Source organism: Balaenoptera musculus, chromosome 15 (assembly GCF_009873245.2).
Source record: "Balaenoptera musculus isolate JJ_BM4_2016_0621 chromosome 15, mBalMus1.pri.v3, whole genome shotgun sequence".
NCBI classification, from domain to species: domain Eukaryota; kingdom Metazoa; phylum Chordata; class Mammalia; order Artiodactyla; family Balaenopteridae; genus Balaenoptera; species Balaenoptera musculus.
In genome coordinates, this window is record NC_045799.1 from 32,267,202 (window position 1) to 32,287,296 (window position 20,095).

General features: G+C 43.8%; 1 protein-coding gene across 1 annotated transcript; it reads right to left on the minus strand.

Annotated features, from left to right (window-relative positions):
- Positions 1-12,044: 12,044 nt before the first annotated feature.
- PROKR2 (prokineticin receptor 2) lies at positions 12,045-19,495 on the minus strand. Its single transcript, XM_036826662.1, has 2 exons — positions 19,038-19,495; positions 12,045-12,881 (listed from the first exon to the last, which is right to left on the minus strand). The coding sequence occupies exons 1-2, from the start codon at positions 19,493-19,495 to the stop codon at positions 12,185-12,187; spliced, it is 1,155 nt and encodes a 384-aa protein (XP_036682557.1). The 3' UTR covers positions 12,045-12,184.
- Between the last annotated feature and the right edge of the window lie 600 nt (positions 19,496-20,095).

A 20,095-nucleotide genomic window follows, 5' to 3' on the forward strand; every position in this document is an offset into this window, starting at 1 on the left:
AACTTATTGTTTGAACAACTCTTGGATGAAGTTAGGTGTTTTGTGCTTCCAGCAGCTATTCACAGGGGAGCTCAGAGAACAACTCACATTTCAATTTGTCCAATGATCTCACTCCTACCTCAAGGACTTCCAAGTTGGGCAGGGGTTGGGTGATTTAACCATCTTTAAATGATGAAGTGAAATGACACTGAGGTTTAAACATGTTTCCACATGTCAAATGTGCCTCACAGAGCCTGGCAACAAAGAAGGTGGCAATACAGGTGTTTTCTTATTTACTATCCTTTCCCCTAATTTGATCACCTCTTCTTTTTTCTCTTAAGAGAGGTGAGGATAGTTGGTAATGGGGAGGGTGTAGGTGAACCTCTCCTGCTTAGGAATTCCTAAATTTCTAAGGAGGAGTCATCCTGGATTTATTGCATAAGAGCAGATGCTGTGAAGTCTACAGAGGCAAGTACTTGGCCTCTGACATGTTTTCTGACATCTTCATGGCCTGAAAGTTCTGACAAGTGTGTCCAAGTGGGAGGGAATTCAGACATGTAGTTCTACTTTGACTTCAGTTTGCTGTAGGATTTTCTCCTGGCCTTTGATCTCTTTCTGTGGCAAACAGCTCCCACCCTGTTGACCTACACATCAGAGACAGAGATGGAGCCATCACTGGTTGAGGAGCTGAGCACATAAGTGCTTTTTCTTGAGGATGAGTTTGCTTCTTACTACCTGGACTCTGCCCGATCCTCCTGCTTTTATTGCTCTCTCTAAACTTGATCCCTAATCTGCCTTGACTGGCAGTATTTCCTGTCCATTTCTGTACCTTATGTGCCTTCCAGATCAGCCTCAACATATAGCTCTCCTCCCTGATATATTGGAGGGTAAATATCCAGCCAGAGTCATGCAGTTTGGGGAGGACCAAAGTACTACTGATAATTCAACCTCAAAGATAGTGATGGAATTGGTACCTGGGTGAATTAGTTTCCTATTATTGCTTTAACAAATTAACACAAACTTAGTGGCTTAAAACAGCACAGGTTTATTCTCTTATAGTTCTGGAGGTCAGAAGTCCAAAAAGAGTTTGTGAGGTGTCAACAGGGTTGCATTCCTTCTGGAGACTCTAGGGGAGAATTTGTTTTGCTGCTTTTCTTCAGCTTTTAGAAGGTGTCTGCATTCCTTGGCTTGTGGCTTCTTCCTCCATCTTCAAAGCACATCATTCCAGCCTCTGCTTTTGTCACCACATCTCCTTTTTCTGACTTTGTCCTTCTTATCTTCCTCTTATAAGGATGCTTGTAAATACTTTGGGCTCACCCCAGATAATACAAAATTATCTCCTAGTCTCAAGATGCTTAACTTAATCATACAAACAAAGTTCCCTTTCTCATGAGATTACATATTGACAGTTCCTAGGGATTAGGATGTGGACATATTTAAGAGGTCATTATTCAGCCTACTGTACTGGGGAATAGAAGGCTCATTCAGAACTACTTCAGTGGGTTTGTAAACCCAAAGTTAAGAGATACTTTTAGCTAAAATCCTGCTTGGAGCAAAGAAGTCAGGCTCAGGTGGAATAATGTGAGAACCAGAAATATCAACACCATGTATTTCTATGATTGCTATAATAAGAATAACCATGGAGCAGAAGCTGGGGTTGTCCCTTCATTAAGTGAAGCTCAGAGATCTGGAAAACAATGGCCTAATTATAAAATAAAAATACTGTTGTGAAAACAGTGTAGCTGTGGGTGGCAATGCCTTCCTGGGTCAGCTATGGACCCCCCCACCCCAGTTTTCTGCTTCTTCCCCTTGACACTCCCTCAACTCTCTGCAGATGGTAGATGGTGATGATAGTAATGAGGAGGAAGAGAAAGAGGAGAACTAATTCCCAGAGTTCACAGCTGCCTCTATATGATACAATAACCATTTGCTGAAATAAAATAAAAATGCAGAACTTCAGGCATACTGAGTGAGAATGCCAAATCGTGCTTGAAGCCTTTTGCAAAATTTCCTGTTAGCTGATGTAGCTCAAACAGTGAGCTCGAATGAGAAGGAATTCATCCAATTATTTCCTGTCCACTGCATATCCCCGTTCAGGGGTCCAGACCTTTGATAATCTTGCCTTCTCTAGGTTCAGTCAAGTAATGGGTAAAATCTTTAGATGGTCATAGGTGCTTTAATCCATGTTATTCCAACCATCTGTAAATCTAACTAATCAAAATATCAAAGTATTGAAAGCTTAACTGAGATAAAGAAAAGATAGAGCCTTGACATTCATGAAGGACTTATCCTCCACCTTTGGAAATCCCCAATTGTATCACTAGCACTACAGCATATAATTTCTTCCATAAAATGCAATTTTCTCCACAGGCTGTAGCATTTGTGGAAGTATTGTGAATCACTTCTTATTTCTCTATAAAACTTATATTCAATTTATTCATGCCATGGATCGGAATAAGCAAACATATCGTTATATTAATGTATCTGAACTTCTATTCTCTGGCTAAGAACTATCATTTTCTTAAAGGATCCTTAACTTCTCACCTACCTAATATTTTCATTCTTTCTTCATTTTCAACAATAGCACCAACTTCCATCACCAAAAAGCCATTGGCTTTCTTTTAGGGGGATATACATTTTTAAACTAAGAGATATAGTCTTTCATGATTTCAATTTCTTTTCCTCTTTTCTCTCCATCCCAGTCCCCAATCTTCTGCTGCTTTTTCATCTTTGTTATATGTGCAGCGTTGGCTGACACGACACTTGGATGTGTGGAGAAAACATAGCTTCTTGACTTTTCTATAATTGATCAAAGCTTTATGAGCCCCTGTCTCATTGGGAGGTAAAGAACAAACTTAAACTTAACTATTAATAACATATAGTCTTTTTGAACTTAAGTATACTCCATTCAGCTTAAATCACCCACTTTCAGATAAATGAAATGTTTTGGATTTCAGCCCCTTCTCCTTACTCCTTCCAAATATAGTGGAGCTTCCGTGACTGCATGTTGGAGGAGGATAAAAGGAATACTCAGAATCACATGCTGTTATATGGATTCTGGATCCTTGCTGGCCATGCTGCAGGATGGGTTGTTGAAAAATAATACATTCCAACTAGTCTTTTGGAGTCTATGGTTCTGGCTATTTGTACTTGATTGCAAAGGTCTCACACAAAATGGCCTTTCTGATGCAACCCCAGGCTTCTGTCCATCCATCTGTGACCCCTAAGTGGGGCACATGCGAATTTATGGATCCCTACACCTCACTGCTTGTTGTGAGGTATCAAGGCACTACATCAGACTCCTCTGTCTTGCAGCTTCCTCCACGGCTTGGCTCCTCTTAGAGGTCTAGGGCCTCCCCCTGTGAACCTGCGCAAGCGTTTCATTGGTGCCTCCATGCCCCATGATCTTAGGCTTCTCTATTACTTAGGTGCTTCTATTGCATCCTCACTTCCACCACCTAGATTTAGACCCTGAAGGAGAAAGCAAGGACAAATGCATATGGTCTTTAACCAACTTGTTTCTTTCTTTCCCACAACCGTGGGGACTGGAAGGGGTAGGCTCTGTTTTCTTCTTCCTGTGTGGAAGGGACTTCCCCTACATCATCGTCTCCTTCCTGAGGGTCATTAATCTTCCCGGTTCAGTCTTAATGATGGAAGGGCATCTTCTTTATGTTATGGAAGATATCCTGTGATTTGAGCTGGCCAGGTACAGTTGGGAGTCCAAGATGGCTAGAGACTTGGAGTCACAGAAGATGAAAATACTCTGGTTGAATAATTCCCAAATAGTATATCCATTATATGTGACACAATACTCTGGATTCCTCTAGGAGAAATTCTGTTCCCAGAATTAATCATTCTAAAAATAACAGCTAATATCTATTGACTGCTTATGTTGTGCTAGGCATTTTTCTAAGATATACATTTGAATCACGTATAATCCTATGATGTAAGTACTATTATCATTCCTATTTTATAGATGAAGGGGTAAGGGGTATAGTAAAATTTGCATGGTTAAGTATGAATTACTATTTGAACATGATTCTGACTGTGAATCCCAGGCTCTTTCAGTACACTTCTTTCTTCATCCTGCTGCTGGAGTTTGTTCTCCCCTTAAACACTCTGCATTCTATGTGTCTGTCAAATCAAACTATTTGCTGTTCCACTTATATTCTATCTCATTTCTCCTCTTCTATGTCTTTGCTCATTCTGTCCTCTTTGCCTAGAATACCCTCTTCCCACCATTCTCCATCTTCCAGAGCTCTGCCTAACTACCTCCCTACTCCAAAGTTTCTCTGATTCCCATGGCTGGAAGGAATCTGTCTTCTAAATTCTCTCCATTTTTGTGCTTAGAGTGTCTCAACCTCAACATGGAATTAATCATATATCATTTCAAGAGTCACTTTCAGATTCAGGCTTGCACTCCCATTTTTGTGCAGCCAGCACAGAGACTGGATGAGTGGGTGGAAGACCTTCTTCTGCACACACTGGACCATCCCTGCTGCAGAGTTCAGTCAAAATATTGTGTCAGGAACCTGCCTAGGAGCTGGACCCAGAGCTGGTAACCTACAGTCAGCATTAAATGAGATTCTGGAGATGACCTCTTTCATCTCAGCCTGTGACTCATATGTGGAAATTCAGTCAACAAAGGGATGGAAGGACCTTGCCTCTATATGACCTTCTGTTCCAAGAGCTGACCACCTGCTTCTTGGAGGCAAACCCCTGCCTACTTCCCTCTATTCAATAATTACTTATTCTTTACAAGTTCCAATGAATCCCTCACCTCCCGCCAATTTGTTATATCTGAAGAAAGTGCCAAACACTTTTTTTTCCACACCAGCTTATCTCTTGGGAATATTGTCCTGTATTTGGAGCTCTTTGAGCATCTGTAAAGGAGTAAGTGGTTCAAGCAACCCCAGGAGGTGATGTGTAGCCTGGTTGGTGTACCTCAGGAGAGAGGCTGACCTGGTGACCAGAAGGCATTTGGTTCCTGGGAGGCACGAAGAAGGACCACTGCTCAGGATCAGCCAGCTGGAACTTGTGTGATGACTGCACACTCTGGCCTTGGGCTTGCTTTGCCTTTGAATATGAGAAAGCCCTTTCCCCCACCACCTACTTTTCCTAGGGCCAGGGTCCCCTCTTCATAATCTGCTTTCCCACATGGCTCCAGCACCACATCTAAATAGTTCCATGTATGTTCAAGCCAAATGTGCTCAGACCTCTCCCTGAGGGGGCATTTCTCTCAATAGGAGAAAAGAAAGGCAGGAGCGCTAGAGTGACCCTGGTGTAATTCTGATTTCTCTGGAACCCTGGGGTCTAGATTATGAAGTCCCTTGGATGGATGCACTCTTTGCTTGCCAGAGGGAAGGAAGGTATCTTTTGTGCAGTTTAAGATTCTCCCAGGAGGTCAGAAACCAGTTTAGGTCGTCGTATCTCCATTGTCATTTGTTTCTAGGTATTTTTTGATTTCCCCTTTGATTTCTTCAGTGATCACTTCGATATTAAGTAGTGTATTGTGTAGCCTCCATGTGTTTGTATTTTTTACAGATCTTTTCCTGTAATTGATATCTAGTCTCATAGCGTTGTGGTCGGAAAAGATACTTGATACGATTTCAATTTTCTTAAATTTACCAAGGCTTGATTTGTGACTCAAGATATGATCTATCCTGGAGAATGTTCCATGAGCACTTGAGAAAAATGTGTATTCTGTTGTTTTTGGGTGAAATGTCCTATAAATATCAATTAAGTCCATCTTGTTTAATGTATCATTTAAAGCTTGTTTTTCCTTATTTATTTTCATTTTGGATGATCTGTCCATTGGTGAAAGTGGGGTGTTAAAGTCCCCTACTATGATTGTGTTGCTGTCGATTTCCCCTTTTATGGCTGTTAGTATTTGCCTTATGTATTGAGGTGCTCCTATGTTGGGTGCATAAATATTTACAATTGTTATACCTTCCTCTTGGATCGATCCCTTGATCATTATATAGTGTCCTTCTTTGTCTCTTGTAATAGTCTTTATTTTAAAGTCTATTTTGTCTGATATGAGAATTGCTACTCCAGCTTTCTTTTGATTTCCATTTGCATGGAATATCTTTTTCCATCCCCTCACTTTCAGTCTGTATGTGTCTCTAGGTCTGAAGTGGGTCTCTTGTAGACAGCATATATATGGGTCTTGTTTTTGTATCCATTCAGCCAGCCTGTGTCTTTTGGTGGGAGCATTTAATCCATTTACATTCAAGGTAATTATCGATATGTATGTTCCTAGTCCCATTTTCTTAACTGTTTTGGGTTTGTTATTGTAGGTGTTTTCCTTCTCTTGTGTTTCTTGCCTAGAGAAGTTCTTTAGCATTTGTTGTAAAGCTGGTTTGGTGGTGCTGAACTCTCTCAGCTTTTGCTTGTCTGTAAAGGTTTTAATTTCTCCATCACATCTGAATGAGATCCTTGCTGGGTAGAGTAATCTTGGTTGTAGCTTTTTCTCCTTCATCACTTTAAGTATATCCTGCCACTCTCTTCTGGCTTGCAGAGTTTCTGCTGAAAGATCAGATGTTAACCTTATGGGGATTCCCTTGTGTGTTATTTGTTGCTTTTCCCTTGCTGCCTTTAATATGTTTTCCTTATATTTAATTTTTGACAGTTTGATTAATATGTGTCTTGGCGTGTTTCTCCTTGGGTTTATCCTGTATGGGACTCTCTGTGCTTCCAGGACTTGATTAACTATTTCCTTTCCCATATTAGGGAAGTTTTCAACTATAATCTCTTCAAATATTTTCTCAGTCCCTTTCTTTTTCTCTTCTTCTTCTGGGACCCCTATAATTCGAATGTTGGTGCGTTTAATGTTGTCCCAGAGGTCTCTGAGACTGTCCTCAGTTCTTTTCATTCTTTTTTCTTTATCCTGCTCTGCAGTAGTTATTTCCACCATTTTATCTTCCAGGTCACTTATCCTTTCTTCTGCCTCAGTTATTCTGCTATTGATCCCATCTAGAGTATTTTTAATGTCATTTATTGTGTTTTTCATCATTGCTTGGTTCCTCTTTAGTTCTTCTACGTCCTTGTTAAATGTTTCTTGCATTTTGTCTATTCTATTTCCAAGATTTTGGATCATCCTTACTATCATTATTCTGAATTCTTTTTCAGGTAGACTACCTATTTCCTCTTCATTTGTTAAGTCTGGTGTGTTTTGACCCTGCTCCTTCATCTGCTGTGTGTTTTTCTGTTGTCTCATTTTGCTTATCTTACTGTGTTTGGGGTCTCCTTTTCACAGGCTGCAGGTTCGTAGTTCCCGTTGTTTTTGGTATCTGTCCCCAGTGGCTAAGGTTGGTTCAGTGGGTTGTGTAGGCTTCCTGGTGGAGGGAACTAGTGCCTGAATTCTGGTGGATGAGGCTGGATCTTGTCTTTCTGGTGGGCACGTCCATGTCTGGTGGTGTATTTTGGGGTGTCTGTGGCCTTATTATGATTTTAGGTAGCCTCTCTGCTAATGGATGGGGCTGTGTTCCTGTCTTGCTAGTTGTTTGGCATAGGGTGTTCAGCACTGTAGCTTGCTGGTCATTGAGTGATGCTGGGTCTTGATGTTGAGATGGAGATCTCTGAGAGATTTTTGCCGTTTGGTATTACGTGGAGCTGGGAGGTCTCTTGTGGACCAGTGTCCTGAAGTTGGCTCTCCCACCTCCGAGGTACGGCCCTGATGCCTGGCTGGAGCACCAAGAGCCTTTCATCCACACGGCTCAGAGTAAAAGGGAGAAAAAATAGAAAGAAAGAAAGAAAGAAAGAGGCTATAGTATAGTGAAGTAAAATAAAGCTATTATAAAGCAAAGCTATACAGACAAAATCTCACCCAGAAGCATATACATATACACTCACAAAAAAAAGGAAAAGGGGAAAAATTAATATATCCTGCTCCCAAAGTCCACCTCCTGAATTTGGGATGATTCGTTGTCTATTCAGGTATTCAACAGATGCAGGCACATCAAGTTGTTTGTGGAGTTTTAATCCACTGCTTCTGAGGCTGCTGGGAGAGATTTCCCCTTCTCTTCTCTGTTTGCACAGCTCCTGGGGATCAGCTTTGGATTTGGACCCGCCTCTGCGTGTAGGTCGCCTGGGGGCGTCTGTTCCCCGCCCAGACAGAACGGGGTTAAAGGAGCAGCTGCTTCGGGGGCTCTGGCTCACTCAGGCTGCGGGGAGGGAGGGGTACAGAGGAGGCGGGGCGAGCCTGCGGCGTCAGAGGCCGGCGTGACGTTGCAGCAGCCTGAGGCGCGCAGTGCGTTCTCCCGGGGAGGTTGTCCCTGGATCACGGGACCCTGGCAGTGGTGGGCTGCACAGGCTCCCGGGAGGGGCGTTGTGGAGAGTGACCTGTGCTCGCACACAGGATTTTTGGAGGCGGCAGCAGCAGCCCCAGCGTCTCACGCCCGTCTCTGGGGTCCGCGCTGATAGCCGCGGCTCGCGCCCGTCTCTGGAGTTCGTTTAGGCGGCGCTCTGAATCCCCTCTCCTCGCGCACCAGGAAACAAAGAGGGAAGAAAAAGTCTCTTGCCTCTTCGGCAGCTGCAGACTTTTTCCCGGACTCCCTCCCGGCTAGCTGTGGTGCACTAACCCCTTCAGGCTGTGTTCACGCCGCCAACCCCAGTCCTCTCCCTGCGATCCGACTGAAGCCGGAGCCTCAGCTCCCAGCCCCGCCCGCCCCGGCCGGTGAGCAGACAAGCCTCTCGGGCTGGTGAGTGCTGGTCGGCGCCCAGCCTCTGTGCGGGAATCTCTCCGCTTTGCCCTCCGCAGCCCTGTGGCTGCGCTCTCCTCCGTGGCTCTGAAGCTTCCCCTCTCTGCCACCCACAGTCTCTGCCCGCACAGGGGCTTCCTAGTGCGTGGAAATCTTTCCTCCTTCACAGCTCCCTCCCACTGGTGCAGGTGCCATCCCTATTCTTTTCTCTCTGTTATTTCTTTTTTCTTTTGCCCTACCCAAGTACGGGGGGAGTTTCTTGCCTTTTGGGAGGTCTGACGTTTTCTGCCAGCGTTCAGTGGGTGTTCTGTAGGAGCAGCTCCACGTGTACATGTATTTCTACTGTATCTGTGGGAAGGAAGGTGATCTCCGCGTCTTACTCTTCCGCCATCTTCTCTCCTCCAGAAACCAGTTTAAATGGCCTTTTAAACATTCTTAGAGGAAGTCCCCTCCTTTGGACACAGGAGGGCAGTTACTGAATGCAGCTCACTAGACCAGAGTGAGACCTTGGGGCAATGTTTTGGCTCCAGCAAGTGTTAGTGTTAGCTGTGCATCCTTAAGCAAGTAATTTCCTCATATGAAATTCAGATATTCTCACCTAAGAAAGGAGTGAGTTGAGTTACATGTCCTAAAAGGCCTTTTCCTGCTTTGGTGTCCTATTGAGGTGTGTGTGTGTGTGTCTTCTTGAGCCCAAGGGAAAGATAATGGTTAAATTGAGGAGATATGATTCAAAGCCAAAATTTTCCCCTAGAAATAGAACTCACTTTAAGTTTTCTAACCACCTCCCATGTGTTACTTTTTCCTTCAGAAGTCTGCAATTGGTTTTTATCCATGAAAGGCCTGAAGCCATCTTTTGATTTCTTCAACTTGAGAATCAACTTATTTTTGATGTTGGATGCTGAAAGAAAAATCTAATAGCTTCATCACAAAGCCATCCTTCTCTTATTCTGGCCAAGGAAATGGATCCGTTTTGCCAAAGGAGATTAAATTTTCAATATATAATAGTATATATGAATGTTTATATATCTCAGTGCATTAAAAGTATCTTAAGCTTAGCATTAATTAGTCTTGAAAAGAAAAGTGTAAACACAAGTGCAATTAATTTATTACCTTAACACCAGTTAGATGAATGAACAGTCTCCATGCAAACAGCAGTTTTCATTAAACAAACAAGATGATTTTAAAATGAAGGGGTAACGTGAGCATGGAGTAGCGGTTCTTTGATTTATTTGCATGCATGAGTACACTCCTGGGCTGGCAGCTTGATGACCAAGATGAGGCTGGTTGCTGGTGTGAGCTGCCACTGTTCTAAAAATGCCTTCAAGAACTTCCTTCTCTGTCTCAAGGTTGAATTGTTTAAATGGCTATTACTTCATTGATCTAAATATACTAACATATAGAAGATTAACAGGGAAAATGCTTCAACAGTGTGGTTAAGATTCCATATGTTAATTATTTCATTTGATAACAACATAACACTTTAATTCACTGGAAAATCACAAATCTCACCAATATTTACAAAAGTTGTTTCAGTTAAATTTAAATGAAGGGAGGACGGTATGTTTTAGTATAAAAAGGAAAAAGGGATTGAATTCTTTTGACAGACACAATTGGTAACAGTCTACTCTTAAAGAATCATCTTTAGGAGAAGAGTCAGGACAGGGGTAATAAATAAAAATGCAGTTATCATATTTGTGAAAATGCAGATAACCCCCAATATTTACTTGCTTGGCTTTAGAATGCATTGTGTAATTTTGTCTAATCAGAATTTATAAACAATTTGGCTTAGCCTAATGTTAAAGTGAGTTTGCATTTTCTGAGGGTATAGTGATTGGGCTGAAGGTGAATCTGCTGGGTGGTGATGGAGGAAAATGTTGGTTGAAACGTCACTGTTGGATTAAAAACACCAACAATTAATTAAATACACACACATACACACACAGACAAGCAAACAACTAAATAACCCCTTCACTATAGAAGAGCAGGAATTGCCCAAATGTGGGTCATTTGGGTCAATCCCAAACCATTTGTATAGACTCTGCTTCAAAATGAATCAGGAAGAAATGAAGACAACTACACACAATTACCACAGATGTGTGATAATACAATCAGACTTAGGCAGCCTTGGGGTGTGCTGTTTAGCAACATGCAGGGAAGACTGTCAACACTTCTATGACCACAGGGATACTGAAAGTTTAGGGGGGGGTGTGGGTAACTGAGACTCTGAAGTTGAATCTTCCTGCTTATAACCCAGGACAAGGATTCCTTTTTTGCCCTGATGTAGATGGACTGCACTGAGAAGAGCTCAGAGATCACTGGTCCATAGACTAAGGATGAAAAAGTGGGAGTGTTTCTCCATAATAAGCCACAGTGGATGGGGTCCAAACAAATCATTCAATATCTCTTATCCATTCTCATCACTTGTATAGTTGAAAAGCACTTTTACAAACTATGACCTCAGTGGGCTTGCCCAACAGTCCTGTAAGGCAGGCAGAGAAAATATTTTCATCATCCCTGTTTCGTTGAACAAAACTGAGATGCAGAGAGAGTAAACATCTAGGTCACATGAGTTAGGACTTGAACCCAGGTCTTTGGATTCCCAGTAGAGCTCATCTTTGCAAGAGAGGGTGTGTTCTAGAAAAGTGGCCCAGGCCTTAGCAAAATGGCCACACAGATTATGTTCATTGCCAGTGGCAAACTCCACCCCTTTCTCTGTCCCCTTCCTCCCTGACACTAGAGCTGCTGACATCCTTCACATTAAGGTTTCAGGAACTGGATGTGTTCCTCATTTCAGGATTGTCTGTCTTCACCCAAAAGAATGATGAGTTTTCAAGCATCAGTGGAAAAGAAATTTTTTTGGTTCTTTCCTTTGAGATTACACCATTATAGATAACCAATGACCTGGTTATGAGAAAAATTCTTTTCCGGCAGCCAGAATCCTAGAGAATGTTCTAGGGAGGTCATAAGATCTGGGTGGGAAAGCTCAGTGTGCTGGCGTGAATTGTCTTCCCATGAGGCTGTAAACCCCACACTCTAATTCACCCTTTTATCTCCATTGTGCTGCATTCTGTAGGCTTTGACTCTCCTGCACTGGCCAGATACAGAATGAGGGAAGATGAAGAATGAGTCTAGATAACCATCTGTGGCCTCTGTTTGACCACCTAAATATCTGGATATAGCTTGATGACTCCAATGGCTTCTGCCATTTCATTTTGCTATTTAAATATTTTTGCACAGTAGGTAATCAGTAAATGTCAGCTCCTGTTGCCCTTATCTAATCTCGCTGGTGTGGTTGTGCACACAGTAGGTGTTGAGCAGGTATCAGTAAATGTCAGCTGCTGTGGTTTGTGTCTAGTTGCATCGCATTTTATGACTCCAGCTCCTTGAAAGCAGTGAGGTGTGAACACAGTTGCCCTTTCCCCAAGCAGCCTGTGAACTTGGTTATTGGTGAATTGTGCTCCAAGTACTGGCTTTTGGGTTTTCAATTATGAAACACCAGTGGGTCACTTCAGCCTGATACAATCCACCTCTTCCGTGGCCAGCAGGCCGCTGGTTTTGAGGTCATGGTCAGCGCTGGACTTGCTCCCGCCGTGGGAGGGCCGCCAGTGGAGCTGCAGCATCTTCTTGAAGTACTTCATGGTGTTGTTCTTGACGGTCACAAAGCAAACGGTGTTGATCATGCTGTTGCTCATGGCAATGCACTCGACGACGTAAAAGGCTGTGAGGTAGTGCTTCTCCTTCACGAATACGGTGGGGAAGAAGTCGCGCACGATGGTGAAGCCGTAGAAAGGCGCCCAGCACAGCACGTAGGCCGTGAGGATGCACATGAGCACCAGCACCGTCTTCCGGCGGCAGCGCAGCCGCTTCCGGATCTGTTCCGTCTGGAAACCAGGGACCGCCTTGAACCAGAGCTCCCGGGAGATCCTGGCGTAGCACAGGGTCATGGTGACCACCGGGCCCAGGAACTCGATGCCAAAGATGAAGAGGAAGTAGGATTTATAGTAGAGCTGCTGGTCCACTGGCCAGATCTGCCCGCAGAAGATCTTTTCCTGGCGTTTGACAATAAAGAGGACGGTTTCCGTTGTGAAGTAGGCTGATGGGATGGCGATGAGAATGGATACCATCCAGACCAAAGCGATCAGGAAGGAGGCTGTTTGATAATTCATCCGTGGTTTCAAGGGGTGAACGATAGCGAGATATCTGGTGGGGGAGGGAAGCTATCAGTAATAATGATGTGTGCTTGTAATCATTATTGGTTTTTAACTAACCCAAACACCCACAGTAGCAGACAAAATGGCACAATGACTCCCCACGTATCTATTTTCCAGCGTCAACGTGCTTCATCTTATTTTAGCAACATCATTTGGCATTTGGAGGAGAGGAGTGATTTAGTGTAAACAGCACAGGATTTGGGTCAAACAGACAGAATAAATCTTGGCTGGAGTGAATCACTCAGTCTCTCTGAGATTCGTTTCCTCAAATGCAACATGAGATAAAATGATACCTACCTTGCAGGGCTGCTGTAAATATTAAATATTATAATGTTTGTGAAATGCTTGGCATGTGCTAGGTGTGGCATGTACATGTGGCCTATCATGATTATAAGTCCTATTGATACCACCTTGGCTTTCCAGCTTGCCATTCTGCCTAAGAACATAATTCTTTCAAAACTCTTCAATCTAAATATCTTCTGGTGTAGAGGTGAAAGAAGAGCTGTGGACTAGGAATTTCTCTCTCCTGCCCTCAGGTGTCACCCCACATTACAGAGCAGGAGTAGACTAAGGGTAGAATCTGAGGAATCTAGTGAGATGTAAATGACTTGCCCAAGCTCACTTGGTGCAGGGAACAGAATCCAGGCTCCTGATACAAAACTTTTACACCCACCTCCCTGCGCTGTCTCAAGCTCAGATGAGAAGGTGTGTAAAGTTGCCTTGACACCATAAAGCAGCACACAGCATGAAACTTTTATCCTGCTCTTTCCAATGAGCAATGCTGCCTGGGAAAGAGGTTGGAGCCCTTAGTGGGAAATGAGCTCATTTGTGTAGGTTGAATACCTTCTTTCCAGAAAAACCTAACAACACCTATTTAGGTAATTTAGTGCCCTGGAATCATTCCTGTGCATTTTATGGAGTGAGAGGAAGAGGTGGTGGAGGAAGGTAGAGGAAGTAAAGAGGCATGAGGGGTAGGGAAGAAACAATACAACCTTGGAAATGAATATGTACCTTATACCTGCAGCTTGAGTCAGGTTATGACCAAGAGCAGGAAGCCACCCATAGAAATTCCATCCAATTTACCCTTCTTTTGTAACTAGACCCTTTGGTCACCTTTCCAAGTTTCTGACTTGACCAAGAAGGCCTTCTGCCATGTTATTTCTGTCTGTCCCTGGCAATATGTCTGTCATGAGACTGTTTTATCGGCTCTTGCCTTCCCCTTGCTCACTGGAAGCTCTGACTCTATAGACTTCAATTAGGAGATCTCATGGCAGCCTGGCTCTCCCCAGCTTGCAGCTTTCTGAAGACATGAGATAAAGTTGCATCCCACCCCAACCATTGGCTGCACCCTAACTGTATATATTAATGAGCATTGCTTACTGGAGTTCTTCACCCATCCATGGGACCCAGCTTTTCCAAGTTAACCTGCGTGACTTGCCTGGGTAGCACAAGGCTCACAGGGCTGGAGATTGGGACAAATGGGCTAGCCAATCCTTCAATGGGGCAGGGACAACTCACAATCACTGTCTTTCTGTGATACTGAGTGTATCAGCTTCCTGTTGCTGCTGTAACAAATTACCACAAACTCAGTGGCTTAAACAACACAAATTAATTATCTTATAGTTTTGGAGGTCAGAAGTCTGACATGTGTCTCACTGGGCTAAAATCAAGGTGTTGGTAGGACTGTGTTCCTTTCTGGAGGCTCTGAGGGGAAAATCTCATTTGTTTCTTGTCTAGGGCTGCCTGCATTCCTTGGCTTAGGGCCCCCTTTCATGTTCAAAGCCACCAGTGACCAGTCAAGCCCTTCCCACAACACATCACTCTGACACTGACTTTTCTGCCTCCCTCTTGCACATCTAAGGACCTTTGTGATTACACTGGGCCCACCTGGATAATCCAGTCTTATGTCCTTATTTTATGATCAGCTAATTAGCAACCTTAATTCCATCTGCTATCTTAATTCCCCTCAGGCATAACATATTCTGGGGATTAGGATGTGGATATCTTGGGGGCATCATTATTCTGCCTATCATACTGAGTTCAAAGTCCTTAGATAATGCAGAACGAATTCAAGACTTAATAACTCTCTCAATCTGGTTCTAGCATGAAAAGTATCTCAGTAACCAATGCCAAAGAGAACTTCCACAGCCCTGCTTAATCTGTTGTCAACTCTTAAATTCTAATTCCTTATCCTATAGGATGCTCCAAAATTCAGAGTTGTCATCAGCTAAATACTAAAATAAAGAACACTGGCCTAGGCATTATTCAGAAGCCCTGGATTTCAGCTGTGCACCTAAATCCTTGAATAAATCACTTATGCTTCTGGGACTTAGTTTCTTCATCTGTGAAAGGAAGATAAAAATGACTTTACAGACAACCTTGCAGGCTTTTTGAAAGATTCTATTTGAGAAGGTAAATGTACAGAAAGCATGGTGGACGCTATAATACTTTGTTTAAACCCATCTTTTCCCATGACTCATTCATTGGCAAGAGGGATATATGCAAAGTCTTTGTTGCCATCTATCTGCTTGGATGTGTGTTTCTTGAGGTCAACACTCTTCTTCTGGGTTCTTTATGACTTCAAATATCATCCCTTCTAGGCCCTCTGCACATGAACCTTGCTCTTCTGCTGCTGCCTGTGTCAGGGTTTGCAGGTTTATCTAATTCTGAGTAGGATGTGGTCTCCATGCCTACAGATACAAGCCCATTATTTAATATTAGTGTCATCTCAGCAAAAGTGAGAGTTTGGCCGTCATCCATCTTTCTTATCATTTTGCCTTATTTTTCAGTTGGTTTGAAAGTGAGTGAGAAAGAGGGGTGCTATTTATTTATTAGGGTCCTGGATTGTAAGGGCTGAAATTCCATATACTGCTTTGACATCTACAGGGCCCCAAAAGCCTAGCTGTGAGTTCCTCTGTTTTCATCAGATATACCCCTCCACCCAGTGAGAAAGGCTCTTGTCCTGCTAGTTCCTCTATCAGTGGGAATAGCTGCACCCCCAATCCTCAACCTAATGGGTTTCACTTCTCTGCCAGTTGGCAAAATCATTCAAACAAGCCAATCACATCCTCCCATGGGAGCCAAGGGTCACCTCAGCCTCTTGTCACTATAAACCCTGCTGCCCACATACCCTGCTGGTTCATTCTATTCCCAAGCACAGCTCTCATGTGACCCTGCCTGGTGTGCAGTGTTCTTCTCCCCTGGGCTGGCAGTATATGAGACCAACCAAGTGCTTTCACCCTCATTGTTCTAGTTTCAGGTGTTGTGTGTTCAGTCATCTACTACTATTGGTGCTGGAGAGTCCTGCCTTCATCAACGGGGTGAATAGGAGGTGGTCAGAATAGCACACTTGAATTGCAACACCTTCCTCATGAAGCGTTCCCAGACTGCATCACTAACATAATCATCTGTCTTTCTCTGAGTTACTCTTCACTTATCACTAGATTATTCTAGTTTTTGTGTGGAAGAAAAGCTCCCTGAGGTCAAAGACTGTGTCTTCTACTACTTTATGTTTCCATACGCATAGGTTGGGCACACAGTAGGACCCAGCAACCTGTGGATCTACCAGGTTGTAGCAGATGCTGTTGGTGCCCCTCTATTATCCCTTTGCTTTTATCACTTCAGTGCATACCTGTCCACTGACACCTGCTAACACCTGCATTTCTTTGTTGGAAGGCCTTCTCTGGCTTCCAGAGTCCTCTTGGTAACTTGCACAGAATTTCCAGAGTGGCCTTCACAAATGACTTATGAGGGTTGGTGTGTAAATATCCTAGTTCCCTCCCACCTCTCACTCCTGGGAGAACTCTGAGGTGAGATCTACACCAGCTCCAAGAGTTCTGTGGCAGGAATAAGCATCAATTGTGCACAGTGGAAACTTGTTCAATAACACAGCTTGTATTGACTGCCTTCCCTTGCCTGCCTCCTTTCCTATCTCCCTATAGGTACTTCCTGAGGGCTACCTGCACATGAATCCTTGTCTCAGGGTCTATTTTAGGGGTAAACCAAACTAAGGCACAGGTTTGAGGCTCTGCGCTAAGCACTATGGAAACATGAAGATAGAAGTGGTTATTGCGCTTAAAACACAGTATCCTTTGGAAAAGACTGTCTGTGTCCCCAGACACAGCATGAGATTAAAAGACAGATTGGCATCAGATTACAAAGACTCTGGAGTGCTAGACTCAGGATTTGGCATGTGTTCTATAAGCATCGAAACTTTTGGAGGTTTTGTAAGGAATGAGACATGTTAGAAAGACTCTTCAGTGGTGATATTCTGATGCTTAATATGGATGAGTATAGATTTCAGGGGACAGTCAGGGGCTCCTGAAGGGGTGAAGAGACAAGTTAGAGGAGCATTATGATGGTTCAGCCATGACTTGCCAAGAGATGAAGCTGGAGGGACTATTGCCAGGACCTGGTGTAGGGCTGCACCTGGTGTAGGGGTGTGTGGGTGGGGGTAGAACAGGGAGAAAGGAAAAGGATGATGGTAGTATCTCCTGCTTGGGTGACTGGGAGATGGTGGAACTGCTGACAGAGCTGGAAGCTGACTGAGGCAGAGCTGGTTTGGGGTGGAAAAGGAACCACTCTGTATTGTAACAGAATGGTTGCTTCCTGAGAATCTCCCATGTTGAAAGAAAGAAAGAAAAGAAAGAAAGAAAGAGAGAGAGAAAGAAAGAAAGAAAGAAAGAAAGAAGGAAAGGAAGGAAGGAAGAAGGAAAGAAAGAAAGAAGAAAGAAAGAGAGAAAGAGAGAGAGAAAGAAAGAAAGAAAGAGAGAGAAAGAAAGAAAAACCCCACACCTACATTAGAAAGACAAAGGTTTCAATGGAACAAAGGTGATGAGAACAGTGGTAACTCACTTGAGTAAACATCAGAATCATTCAGGGATTGGGTAAAATGCAGATGCCTAGGCCCTAGCCCAGGGGATTCCCATTCAGTAGGGGCCCAGGAATCTGACTTTGTACCATTGTACCAAACATACTTTGTATCATTTCCCCTAGGGAATTTTGTGCAGTTGGTTGATAGGTAAGTTTCATAAACACTGGGTTCAGGGCTTACGAGCCTCAGAGTTGTGATAACAAAATTGTTTTTTCTTGCAGGAATTAAGTTATAAAAAGGAAGATGCCTCTTATACCTGTATGTGTATTATATTATCATAAATGAAAAATAATCACTGGGTTGATTAAAAAGGAACACAGACCTAAATAGCACTGAGAATGAGGGAAAAACTGGAGTTGAAAGGAGATAAAAGGGAAAAAGATGATTAAAAACACATCAAAATGAGTTTCAGCATAACTCACAATGGTGGACCAAGAAGATGTGACACAAATTGCCCCCCTCAAACAGGGCCCCTGGTGGTCCAATGCTGGCCTACAGCTATTTACATAAATAAAACATGTGTCAGATTTGTCTGAAGCTGCTATTAGAAATTTTACTTTATAAATTTACACTAGATCAAGGACTTACAGAACATCTCACACAAATATATGCAAATAAGCACATGGATGTATTCAAAAAAGGCAAGAATGTCATTCCCTCTTTTTTGCAACCAAACCCTGTAATCTTATTTTAAAATCAGCTCTGCCATAAAGTCACCAAAAGCAAGAGTACATACTGTATGATTCCATTTTTATGAAGTTAAAAAATAGGCAAAACTAAACTATGATGCTAGAAATCAGATCAGTGGTTGCCTGGGGTGGGAGGATTGACTGGTAAGGGGCACAAGGAAACTTTCTAGGGGATGGAAATGTTCTATATCTTGATTTGGGTAGTGGTTACAGGAAAAATTTCGCACATGCTATCTAGACTGGAAGCTGCCCTGGCTAACCTAGTTAACATGGCTTCTAAGTAGTAACCTGCCTAAACTTGCTGCTTTTGCTTTTGTGTTTGGTGAGGTTCATGGTTATATGACATGCCTGTATCTGAAGCAGATGTGGTGTATGGGGGCATGGCCCAGAGCTGGGAGGCTCAGGAGCCTCCCTCTTGTCCACATTTGGGAGAACATGAGCCACAACTGGAGAAACCAAGTCTCCTTTTGCCTCGATAGATGGACAAGCATTTGAATCTGGAGTAATGCCAACTTTTAGAGCTGAAGTGAGGAAAGAGGCAACCTGGGCCACCTCCATCTTTACCCCTACCCAACATCCTCACCTGTCGATAGCGATGGCCAGCAGGGCATTGGTGGAGACGTAGAGTGAGACGGTACGCAGGTAGTTGACAGAGGCACAGAGCACATGGCCGTGCTCCCAGGAGAGCTGGCGCACCACATAGTAGTCCATCTCGAAGGGGCAGCAGACAATGGCCACCAGGAAGTCTGAGATGGCCAGGTTAGCAATGAGCAGGTTGGTGAGGTTGCGCAGCTTCTTATAGCGGGCAAGGGCAGTGATAAAGACAAAGTTGCCAATGCCACAAATCAGCATGATGCCCACAAGTGCCACTCCGATAATGATCTTGGCTGCAAAGAAGGTGTGAGTCTTGGTCATATCCTCATCCTCATCTAGAGGGAGGTCGTAATCACCATAACTGAAGTTGAAGGGGAGGGAGGCGGCATGGTCTTGGGGTATACTGAAGTTGGTTGCAAAACTAGTGTTTCCATTCTGGGCTGCCATGGTGAAGCTTGCCAGTGAGTGGTATGCAGGAGTCTCCGGGGTCTGAGTACTCTGAGCTGGGGGTCCAGACCCTCTGCTTTCATGAGGTCAGAGATCCTAGTACCCTGCCCACATCTGTGGGGAGTCAAGACGCCATCGTGGATCCTGGAAGGAGACACAACCAGTTGATAAAATATAGGAGAACACCTGGTAGCATCCTCCCAGAGTTCGCCCAGGTATAGGCCAACCAGACGCAGTGTCTAACCCACAGACAGAACTACCCATGGCACAGAGGGGAGGACACATGAGTTCTGGAAATTGGGAAACCCTCTATTGGCTGTTTGGCTGTCGAGAGGGACTGGGCATGGGATGGATTGGACTCCCCAGAGACACCCAAGAAGAATGTGTATCTTTGCCCTTTGTCCAGGGACCAGGACCAGTTTGACTGCCCAGTCCCCCTCCCCCCAGCAGCCCCCACAGGGGTCTTCTGGAAGTTTTTCCCAGCTGCTCAGGCAGCTGGCCCAGGACTCTATGGCAGTCACAACATTGTGCCAGCTGTTGGCCAGGGACAATGAAGCCAGAATATGGGGATACAGCAGGGTCCTTCCTCCAAAGCAGGAA